The sequence below is a fragment of the Lemur catta genome, chromosome 17, assembly GCF_020740605.2.
Source record: "Lemur catta isolate mLemCat1 chromosome 17, mLemCat1.pri, whole genome shotgun sequence".
NCBI classification, from domain to species: Eukaryota; Metazoa; Chordata; class Mammalia; order Primates; family Lemuridae; genus Lemur; species Lemur catta.
This window is the reverse complement of record NC_059144.1, coordinates 42,576,063-42,588,369: the sequence shown is the minus strand read 5'-3', so window position 1 is coordinate 42,588,369 and position 12,307 is coordinate 42,576,063. Positions and strand designations below refer to the sequence as shown.

General features: G+C 41.9%; 1 protein-coding gene across 1 annotated transcript in view; it reads left to right on the top strand.

Annotated features, from left to right (window-relative positions):
- The window catches only part of ATP9A (ATPase phospholipid transporting 9A (putative)), a 107,699-nt gene that overhangs the window by 29,596 nt on the left and 65,796 nt on the right, over nucleotides 1-12,307 (top strand). The window contains exon 4 of the mRNA XM_045528077.1: nucleotides 3,036-3,144. Within this exon, the coding sequence (XP_045384033.1) occupies nucleotides 3,036-3,144 (109 nt within the window). The remainder of the gene's footprint in view (nucleotides 1-3,035; nucleotides 3,145-12,307) is intronic.

Genomic DNA, 12,307 nt, shown 5'->3' with positions numbered 1-12,307 from the left:
ATCAGCTTTTCATGTGCTGGTTAAGTTGGGGGATATTGTCTTGTATTTCTGCCTCTCTTCTCAGAGACTACAGAGAAGGGGATTTGGGGTCAAAAAACAAATTAGACAGCATCAATTTCTAGATGACTAGAGCTGATTTCCTCTAATAGATTTGTGTGTAGAGAATCAAGTTTTAGTTCTTGGCTAAGAACACATTTTGAAGTATCTTCTGACCACCCTGAAAGTCTTCTCATTTAAGCCCAGTTATAAGCACGTGGTTCTGAATGAGGGCTGTGGAGCCAAATGGTTTGAGTTCAGCTCTTAGCTGCACTTTGAGAAGTTGTGTAATGTGAGCAAGCCTACTCTTCTGGGCCTCAGTTTTGTCACCTGTAAAATAGGGATGATCACGTCTACTTCCTTGGTTTGTTGGGAGGATTAAAGGAATTACTGCAAGTAAAATACTTAATATAGCTATATAGAAAATCCCAGGAAATGTCCTCATTTTAATTTTTAAATTTTGGCACTAATGACATGTTCACTGTTTGGATTAAATTTTAGCTTTTTTTTTTTTTTTTTTTTTTTTGAGACATAGTATCCCTCAAACTCCTGGGCTCAAGTGACCCTCCTGCCTCAGCCTTCTGAGTAGCTGGGACCACAGGCGCATCACTACGCCCGGCTGAATTTTCCATTTTTTTTGTAGAGATGGGGTCTCCCTGTATTGCTCAGGTTGATCTTGAACTCCTGGCCTCGAGTGATACTCTCGCCTTGGCCTCCCTAAGTGCTGGGATTACAGGCGTGAGCCACTGCACCTGGTCTGTTTTAACTTTTAATAACTTTTTTCTTGGTACTAATATATTATGGAGAAAAATTTCTCAGGAGAGAGCTGAAATAATTCATAACATTGTTTGTATGATGACCAAATTATAAATCTAGACTTTTTTGTTACTGAGATATAATCGACATACCATAAAATACACAGACCTTTAAACTATCAATTCAGTAAGTTTTGACAACACCCATGTGAACACCCACCTCAATCAAGATAATGTTTTAGTTTCCATTAGCCCAGAAAGCTCCCCAGCACCCATCCTGTGACCTCACACCTTGCTGATTTCTATCCCATAGATTAGCTTTGCTTTAGTAAATCTATTTTTGATTTTTAACTTAACAAAAGAGACTTAGAACCTTCAGAATTGCTTGTCTACGAATCCCTGCCTATGATTCCTTTACAAGCTCAGACAACCTCAGCCTCCTCACCATTAAAGCTTCTTTCTAAATATCTGTGGATATTAAGGACCTCCTAAATTGGGTGGTTGGGATTTATTTCTGGACTACATTTGCATCTCTTTGTAAAGTGACTTCTAGCCTAAGGGTTGGCATATCCTCTAGCATTAATGAGAACTGTGTGTGTGTTGGGGGGGAGATGTTATAACTTAGGGGGTGGTATTTATTTGCAGAAAGGAAGTTAGCGAATGCCTCCTGTCTTTGTCTGAGCACACACTTTCCATTAACATCTATGGGACTGAGCCAGGCCCACGCAAAGAGAAACAGAAACTGGAACATTTGAAAAAAGAAACAACAACAAAAACTCGAGTTTCTGGCACAGAACAATCCAAAGGCAGCGTGGTTGGGTAGTGGGGGGTGGGGGTTCTGCAAACTGGGTCTGTGCTGCTCCCAACAGGTTTTCTCTCACCTCCCTATGTGGTCTGGTTATGCTTTGATTCTGAAATGCACCAGTTTTCTTTCGGCTGCAGTGTGTACTTTACATCTGATTGGAAACAGGAGTAATCCTTTGATTGTAAAGATGTATGGGTCTTGGGAGGAGCTTCACAAAGCAGCACATCTCTGGGTAGATTTACATAAGAGATTTAAAGTCTTTTGAATCGAAGTTAATATATGTCATGGGGTAAAGAGTATGAGAGTGAAATCCTCCTAGAAACATGACCAATAACCCCCAGGCAGTTATGCTATCTGTATTAAAAAATAACTGTTCTGGCAGTTACAAGGGGCAGAGGGGAAGGATGACATGGAAAATGAACGAATGTTTTTGCCTTTATTGTTGTAAGAGGAAAAATGGAAAATAGATTCTGCTATGGGAGACTCCCCCCTGCCCTATTCCCACCAGATTTTATGAGATGGGGTACCCAACTCAGGAGAAGGTTGGGGAAGCTTTTAATTTTTATTAGTTGGTATTTATGCAATTAATTCTTTAATATGGTCTCTTTATAAAAACTGGAGACATGACATATAAGGCTGAAATCACCTTCGATTCCTTCCCTTCCCCCCCCCAAGCCTCCTCCCTTTCCTGGCACAAGAATCTAACCAGTGCTTAAGAAAATTGGAGAACATTTAACAGTGTATGGAATCTTATTGTAGGAATGGTGTTACATTGTACGTCCTAGAAGGTTGATTTCCCCACTGTCAATGCCATGGATGTATCTTGTTCTTTTTAACTGTTGCCTGGTGGTCCGTCCTATGACTCCACCCACCCAAGTTTCTCTAGATGCAGAATAACGGGGCAGTTAAGAGCAAGGTTTCCTGTCAAATTTCAGTTTGTCACTCAGTAGCTTTATGTGCCTTGGGCAAGTTACTCAACTTCCCTGAGCCTCGGTTGCCTCACCTGCATGGGGATCTCAGCAGCAGGTGTGTATCTCGTAGGGCAGTTGTGAGAATGAGACGCACTTTGAGTGGTGCCCAGTGTGTGGTGGGTGAGAGACAGATGGCAGTGGTCATCGTCACTTGCCTGTGGAGGGACAGTTTGGGTGTTCCTGGGTTTTTCACCCTCACAACCCCCCAGGTGCTGAACATGGATGTCCTTGTTACGTGTGTGGCAGCAAGTGTTTCTCCAGGGTGGTGTTTCTCCACGGTGTGTGTGTGAGTGCGTGCTCTCTAAGAGAGATTCGGAGAACAGGGCTTGCTGAGGCCTGTGCATTTGGAATAGTTCTCAGGTCCTGCCCTGCTGCCCTCCCGAGTGACCTCTCGCCCTTTTTGCTCCCGGCACCAGGAGAGGACGGTTGGTTTCAGCAGGGCTTACCTCCTGTCCACTCTCTCTGCAGGGCTTCGTGCTGGCCGTCACTGTCATCCGAGAGGCGGTAGAGGAGATCCGATGCTACGTGAGGGACAAGGAAGTCAACTCCCAGGTCTACAGCCGGCTCACAGCAAGAGGTCAGCCTCCTGGCTCCAGGGCCACAGGGTTGCAACTCAATCACGGGCCGCTGACAGTTGGGGGAGCAGAGTTCAAGGCCCAGGCTGCAGGCGCGCGGGCGCCGCTTGGTGGGACAGTCACTTGGCACCAGGGAGGCCTCCATCTGCCTGGGGCCTGGTGGGACTTGTGCGGCATCCTCGGGCCTCTAAGAGTTGGCCCTGTCAAAAAGCTTGCGCATCACCAACTTGGAATTAAATTCTGTGTTTGGCATCCTCCTTTGCTAATCCCACCCCCTCCCCCGTGAGGAAGGAAGGAGGGCCCCCTCCTGTTCACATGGGAGGCTGGGAACAGCTTTCAGAAATACTCTTTCAACAGTGATTACTTTAAAATCAAACTGTTGCAACATTAATTTTTTTAAAAAAGCAACAAATTTAAATAAGTATTGCACCCATAGAAATTTCTTTGAGGGTATCTTGTAAATCCTCTAAATTGTGATGTGGAGAACATGTTGTCTGACCCCAAGAGAAATGACCCAGATAACCTTTAATCATTGACCCTCTTGCAAGATGTGTTCATTTTAAATGGTGGAATTTAAAACCCCACCCAAACACAGCCTCGGAAAAAAGCGACAAAACAACACAGCCAGTGTTGACTTCTGATTTTAACTACAATAGATTTACTTTAAGGTTGCATTCAGAAATGGGAGACTGTTACCTAAAGTTTGCTGATCTGGCTGAGGAAAGACATAATCAATTGTTCCCTAAGATTACTCACCCTATTCAAGGATTAATGCTGTTGAAGGAGAGGCTGAGAGGAATAAAAGCTATTTCTTGCCTTCAGGAAATTGAGAATTTGGAGAGATAAGATGGGTAGAGAGATGCCTAAGAGACTTAGCACGTGAGCTGGGGTCTGAACTGCTTTCTGTTAAATGCTTTGGCTTCCAAACAGTCTATCTGTGAGTTTTCCTTCCAGTAAAAAGGTTGGAGGCATAGGTTTTGGGCTCAAAAAACAAACAAAAAAAATGATATATTAATAACATTTTCCAAGGGCATGAAAATATTTTGTTTTAGTGTATTTGAATACATTTTCACGGTTGGTGGTCTTAAAAATTTGCAAGCCTCTGGGAGAAGGAGGAGTTTAGAGTTGGTATAGGAAAGGCTTTATTAATGCTAAACTACTGTATTTAGGACATTTTTCCTACCTAAAGAAAAAAAAATCAGCATAATCTTTGCAGAGGCAGGTGGCTTGGGCTTTCCACGTGGGTAGTCAGAAGACCACTCTGGAGGGCTTTTTTTTTGTGGCTCGTGTATATTAATCCTCCTTTAATAACATATTCTTACTATAACATTTAAAATGCTTGGCAACCAACAAAAGCCCCATGTGAGAGGGTGCGGTGGATCTCTTTAGGGCTCAAGAGAAGGGCCTTCGGATTCTGCTTATTCATCTATCCAGGCTTCGGCCCTTTATTGGTTCTTTTCATATTGCAATTGCTTTTCCCGTGAATGATTTTTCTGCCCTCTGCTGCACAGCCCTTCCCAGCTCTTGCTTTAGCTTCACTCAGCTCTTGAAAAGATCCTAAGCAGAATTGGCAGATGGCTCTAGCATTAAAAACTTGTCTCCCTTTGTTGGTCTCCTTTTGTGGCCCGTGGTGTCTATTGTCATGCCAGTGAGACTGTAGGGAAAACAGAACACAGTTCTGAATATTAACCCAGACCCCAGCTCTGCAGGTTGTTTTGAAAGCCCAAGAAAACACTGAAGAAACTGTCAGCTTGGAAAGTGATGGAGGCCAGTTTAGTTATTTGATACACTCGGTGAGGTTGGGGAGAGTTGCAAACCCCAACTGGAAGACTGCAGGGAGAGGGAGAAAAAAAGCCTTTTTTTTTTTTTGACCTGCCTGTTGAATTACTTAATAATATTTACTGGAGCGGAACCTTTTCACCATGATCTTCATTTAGCAAGTTCAAGCAAAATGAAACAAATATGTGTGTGCTTATTCATGAAGAACTGTTTTCCTTTTTAAAAAATAAATTCTATCTAGCAGAAAAGTTGCAAAAATCATAGGAAGAACTCCTACATGCCCTTCACCCAGATTCACCAATTGTTACATTTTGCCACATTGGCTTTTAAATACTCTCTACCCCCCATATAAATATATATATAGGTATATCTGAAGTCATCATAGAATTAAGTTGCAGACATCATTCCCTTTTACCCCTAAAATACTTCAGTGCTTAATTCCTTATATCCTAAGGACATTAATTCCTAATGTCCTAAGGACATTTCTCTTACATAACGTAGTAAAATTATCAAAATCAGTAAATTTAACATCAATACATTACTATTAATCTAATTTACAGTCCTTATTTAAATATTGCCATTTGTCCCTAAAATTTTTTTTTTTTGGGGAGATAGAGTCTCGCTGTGCCACCTGGGCCGGAGTGCAGTGGCATCATCATAGCTCGCTCCAACCTCAGTGGGGGGACTAGAGGTGCCCCCCACTAGCTAATTTTTCTATTTTTTTTTTTGTAGAGACAGGGTCTTGCTCTTGCTCAAGCTGATCTCAAACTCCTGAGCTCAAGTGATCCTCCTGCCTTGGTCTCCAGTGCTTGGATTACAGGAATGAGCCATGAGCCACCATGTCTGGCCACTAAAATATTTTTTTAATAGCATTTTTTTTCCTGGTTCAGGGACCAGTTTACTGTCCATGCTTGTATTTAGTTGCCTTCTCTCCTTAGTTCCCTCTAACCCAGCATAGCTCTTTTGTTTTCTTTGTCTTTCATGATTTTGACATTTTTGCAAAGGACAAGCCAGTTTCAGGCTAGTTACTTTGTAGCTTGTCCCTTGATTTGTACTTGTTTGATGTTACCTCAAAATTAGATTCACAACATGCATGTTGGGTAGGAATTCATGTAGTTTTAAGAATGCCAATGGGATAGATTCTTACTGAGACATTGCCAAAGTTTTAGAGGATTTAAAATTGAAAAATCTTCAAACTTATTTTGAGAAAAAAGAATTTTATTTTAAACAATGGAACTAAAAGCCCTGTTTATTAATAAGGAACTCACCATTAGGAAGAAAAACGGGTGACAGGTTTTTTTATTTGTTTTTTTAATAGCTGCTTTCAACATTTTAGATCATCTTATTTTGTTCAAAGTGTATCTTAACACACCACTTGGATTAATTTTTAATGCAACTGTCATGGCTTAATAAGTATTTGAAGTATTTTGATAATAAAATTAGCCATCCACATGGCTTCTTATTCATTCTTTTAAGAAATATTTGAGACTCCATCATGTGTCCAGTGTTCGAGAGGGCTCCACATTACAGAGGTAAACAGGAGAGTGTGGGGTTTGGAGAATTTATAATCCAGTGCAGTACACAGGCATATAAACAGATAATGACAAAAAAGTGACTAATAATAATAATACTTCAGTGGCACGAGTGTGGTGGCCCTCGTAAAGAATCTCCCCTTTTTTGACCGTTGCATTTCCAGTCTGAGTGTAGTTCCCAGGAGCCGACAGCAGTGGTTCCAAGCTTGTACTTAGCCTGGGTTCAAGAATCCTGCTTCCATCTGCTCCTGCCATGTGGGCAGATCCCTTAAGGTCTTAGTAAATCTAAATCAGGGATAATATTAGCACCTACCTTTGAGGGTTGCTGTAAATGTAACTCTTCATGGGAAGAACTTAGCACTGTGCTTTGGGACTCGGTTCATGTTGAAGAAAGGCCAGTGCTCATGGTCTTGCAGCAGGGGTTCCTTAAGTGTTGGTGGGCGAATCAACGGAGGTACGAGCCACGGGTTATGGGAACCCTTCAGAGAGGAGCTGATGATGCCTTTCCAGAAGCGGGGACCTTCATCTTGAGTCTAATAGGATGGACGAGGGCAGGACTGGCCATGTGGTTCGTGGGGCCCAATGCAAAATGAACACGTGGGAGGACCCTTGCTCAAAAATTAGTAAGAATTTCAAGATGGCAACAGCAGAGCATTAAGCCAAGTATGGGACCCTTCTGAACACAGAGCCCATGGAAGAGTACCTGGCTGGCATGCCTGTGAAGCCAGCCCTGGTAAAGAGTTCTCCAGCAAGAGCACCAAGTTGAGCCCAAGGCCATGGCTTGCGATGGCTGGGAGTGCAGACTGCAGACACCAGGTTCTAGCACCAACTAGGCAGTGTCTCCTGAGACAGCAGAAGCAAAGACCACACAGGTCAGTGAGAACCTGATGCTCTGGAAAAATCAGTTCATGATCCAAGAATTTGTGTACAGTATAAAGCATGCTATACGGAGAAGGTGGCATTGAGCTGTTTGGAAAAAATGCTGTTCAAATTACAAAGCAGGAGGGAAAAAAAAATGAAGAGTGACTACCTGCCCTGCCATAAGCCAGCCAGGTGCTAGATAAGGGTTAGGCTGTAAGTTTTTAGACAGCCTTGTGGAGGTAGAATCAATGGGTGGGGAGGGATGTAGGGAAAAAAACCTTTTCTTTCCCTCCCCCATCACCAGCTTCATGGCCGAGGCCCCTGTAACAGAAGAGAGGGCAAGCGTCACATCTGGGACGATGTCGCTAGCTAAGGGGCAGAGCTGGAATGTGAACCTGGGCTTGTCTGAGTGTAAAACCTTAGCCTTTATGCCTGCGCACCTACTGTGTGCCAGGCCTTTGTACATTGCCTCAGAAGGGCTTTTAAGATGTGAGTCATTTTAAAACACGTTTTTGAGTCCAAAGAAACCTATCCATCCAGCAGCCTCTCCGTTGTAAAGTGGACAAACTGTTGAAAACCCCATGGGGCAATGCTTTCCGGTAAACAAGCACCCTCTCTCCTCCTCCCTGAAACTCACATTTAAACATGATCAGAGACTTAGGAACGTTTCTTAGGCCTTTATGAGTCTTTATGGTTTTAATTACAGAGCTGTCTTCCCAAATTAATAGCATCCAGCCACATTGGAAACGAAGCCAAAAAAGAGAAGATCTGGAAGTAGTAGCAGACCCACCCAGGAAAACTTAGTTTTGTTACTCAAAAAAATTTGGGTTGAATCAGGAAAGAAGAATTAGTGAGTGAATTATTTCTGTTTATACTTGCCTTCCCCAAACCAAAAGTTTAGTTTTAGGGTGGTGGTGGTGGGGGGGTCTGCCTCAATTATCACAGGTGGTGAGGGAAATTGGATTTGCATTTTCACAAGATGAATTCCATGGGCCTTCATACCAGGAATGCTTTCCCAGACTAACTTCTGATCAAGGGCTAAATGCAGCAAGCGGACAATTAGCCTTGAAAGAAGTGCAAACAGAAGCATAATTAACACAATTGCTGATGCTTCTTCCTGCTGGGGACATCTGGGCAGACAGCCATAAGTCATAAGCCAAAGGTCTATGCAAAAGACAGAAATTCCCTCTTATCTTTTAGCTTTTTTGGGTACACATGTGGTGTGAAAAACGGACCCGATATCTTTCCGTTCCCACATCTTTCTAGATAGTTCAGCAATGCTCTCTGCTTGCCCTTTCCCAGTTACAGAATCACCCATAACCTCAGGGATCTCACCTCCATTTGAGGATTTTGTTTTTCAATTTAATTCAAAATCAACTTTCGACCATTATCTACGATGGCAATTACTGTGACCAAATTCTGAGAGCTAAGGAAAGGATACAAATTTTCATTTTCAGAGTTGTATTCCATTGGAGTTAATCAGGAGGTATAATAGGGTAGGGAAGATTCGTTTGTTAACAGGGTGTTGTTTAGCTACTACTTAATTAACTAAATTGAAACTCTGTATTCCCAGACACAAGTACTATTAATATTTTCAAAGTACAAACTCTGTTCAAACATGGGAGAACACTAAAGTATGTTTTATGATTTAGTTAAAAAAAAGAATTACAGTGGTGGACTTTTGTTTTTTGTTTTTTTGCGTTATTATCTTCATTTTATTTGTTTATTTATTTTTCTTTTCCTTTTTTCATTGCAGAATATTATGGGGGTAAGTGATGGACTTTTTTTTTGATGCTACTACAGCAAAACTACTGCAAAGATCCTTTACTAAGCATCTCAGCAACAGTTTAGTGAGCAAAGAATTCCACTTCCCAAACCTCTCTTGTTAAGATTCAGAACATCAGCCTGCGTGAGGCTTATTTAAAACAGATTTTGCCACTTTCTCATACTGCCTGTGACAGATAGAGTTATTTCAGATCCATAAGGTTCAGTGTTTTTCTTTGAAAGTATTCAATTTCACTTTATTACAAATCATTGTTGAACTCATTTACTGTTTAAAAAAAAAAAAAACCTCTGAAAAATCTCACATGCAAATTGTGCTGTTATCCTTCACAAAAGGGATTTCCTCCCTGCCAGGGTGTTAGTCAACAGCACCATTTATATATTTATTTTGAAAGCCTCTGTTGGGTATAAACGTGTTACATTTAAACTTCAGTCTCCCCCTTCCCCCCACTTTTTTTTTTAAAGTTCCCACTATTTTAAACAAGAGCTCCAGGAAGTGGTAGCGATATTTATAATAATCCTTTCAACCCTTTGCCTGTTTTCAAATAACAGTCTTTTCTTAGGCTTTGGAGAATGCAGACAACTCTATTTGAATATGAAAATTTCAACTTTAAACCTCTGAACTCGGCTGGGTCTGCAGAGGCAATTTAATGTCAACCCCAGGAAATGTACACATGGAGCAGAATTTACAACTCATCACTGTCACAGTTAGATTAGAGTGTGAGTTAAAGAGTAATACATTAACCAGGGTTAGTGCATGGAGATTGTTGCTAGAGATCTACAAAAGCAATCAATATCCTGCGTGAACAATGAAAAATAAAAGTATAGCTGGGGGTGTTCGGGGTCAAAAAATAGGCCCACACATACTAGTGCCCTGGAATTTATTAAAAAAAAATTTTTTTTTTGCAGGCTGTTCTGCAGTTTGACTGAATTGTCATTTGCTTGTTTCAACTCAAGGGAAACATCTGGTTTCTCCCTGCAATGTAGACAAACTGCTCTTATTCGGAAGCTGTCATCCATGAAAGGCATGGTTTAGGCTCAATAGGTTTGCTTATGAAAGGGTTGGGGTCCATCTCTACAGAAATAAACAGCCCTAGTGATTGGAAGTTGGTTCCCTGTTATAAACTAGACTGAGAGACGACTTGGGTGAAGTGCTGAAAACTGAAAGGGATAAATTTATTACAAGACATATAATGATTTAGGATGTGGCAGGCAGAGAATTTTCCACTTAGCTTTTGCAAAAATCTCTTACCCAACTTTTGTAGAGTCACTGCAGATGCATTTAAAAATCTTAGAGCCTAGATGTTGGAAATGGGGATGTTATGGAATTCAGAAGAGAGGAGAGGTCTCAGGGGGGAAGTTCAGAGTTCTGTGGCTTCAATTCTTAGGACAGGGCCAGGTTATCCTGTGCACTCTATAGAGAAGATGGCACTGGGTGTTGTTACTTCCCTTCTGGACCAGCTACATAATTTGTGGGGCCCGGTGCAAAATGAAAATGTGGGGCCTCTCGCCCAATAATTATTAAAAGTTCTAAGATGATAGCAGTGAAGCATTCACCCAAGCAGGGGGTCCTGTGACACAAGGGGCGCACGCCCAGGAAGCTGGTCCTTTTTCCACCTTACAAGTCTCTGGGGAAGGTGAGAGGAAAAAAATTAAATTAAATAGGTGAGCTTGGGAAGTGTGCCTGCTAACTTCCCAATGGAGCGTTTTCTTCCTGTCAGATCGACGAAGGGTGAGTTCCTGCTCTCTTTTGAAATTGGTAAAAATCACTGTAAATGTGCTATTTTTTCTTTTTCCTTTGTTACTTTGTTAGGAAAACAAGACACTGTCAGATTGCTTCTCTGTATCTTGTTCTTCCATTTGCAGAACACCCAGAAGAGTGGTTGATTTGAGGTTAGAAATCGTGTGTTTTAATCTTAAGAGTTTTTTCATTCTGGGGATCATTCTCAGCCACCAAATGCTCGGCTGTTCCTCACTTCTGACTTTGGTCCCTCTTTTCTCTCCCTCTTCCTCCCTGCCGACCTGGTGAGCTCCTCAGATAGGGACATTTTATTTTATTTGGTGCCTGCCTAGTGAACAACTTTCAGTAAATACTGGAATATAAATATCAGTATCTGCTTTCTCTTCTTTTTCTTCCCCACTGCTTTTTCTCCTTATTCTTTTGGCTTTACTTGTATTTTCTTATTCAGCACCCACCCCTCCATGTCCAGTATACAGGCTGAAACTGCATATTTTTGATCACAAAAAAAAAAATGGCAACATGGGACAGGAAATCCAAATTTATGGTACCCTACTTTTGTTGAACAGAGCAAGAGAGTCTGGGAGTCTTTCTTTGTAGAAGTTGCAAATCTGAGGCTCATCCCTCCAAACACTGACAAACTAATGAATGCACCCTGGCTAAGGAATTCAGGTGACCTCATGGTAGCCTGGCGCCCAATGTCGTCCTCTTGAGGTGGGGCTGGAGACCTGCAGGCTGATGGACAGTCAGGTACAGTAGGAGTGTTTGCAGGAAGGACTGGCCTGCAGGGGTCACTCAGAAACTGCTCTGCAAACACAGTGGTTAAAGGGGTTTTTGTTGAGGCAGAGCAGATGGACAGAGAGAGGCAGAGTTCAAATTAACCGATTGTAAATCAGGACTGAGCTGTGGAACGGAAAAATCTGGGCCTGGTCACTTAACGAATTGAGCTAATTTAAGTTATTATTTTTTCTTATTGGAAAAGCAACTTCATGCAGATTGCAAAAAACTAATGTGAAGAATTTAGAATATATATATGTTAGAGAAAGGGATAAATCCCCCCACGTCCCCAGAAAGAATCACTGCCCATCTTTTCACGATAATCCTTCCGATTGTATCCTCTGTCCTGGTGACATATACACATACACACAGGCAATTATTATTTAATAAGAATGAAAAATATGCTCCTCTTAGGTTTTAAGAGAAAACTTGCATGTGGGTCCCGAAGATCCGAGCACAGGTGTGATCGTTTGGGTCAGGCCAGCTGCATAAATTTGAGTAATAAAACCAAAGACAGTGTGTCAATTTATGTTTGGGGAAGTTGGGGCAGGCGCAGGTGAAGGAAAAGTTCATTGGTGACGAGGGCCACGTTGAATTTACGATCTTCCAGTGATGGCTTCTTAAGCTCGCCAGAAAGAGCTGCGAATCTGTGTGTGTTTTTGCGGTTGCCCCCTAGTGGAGCAAGGAGAGCAGTCC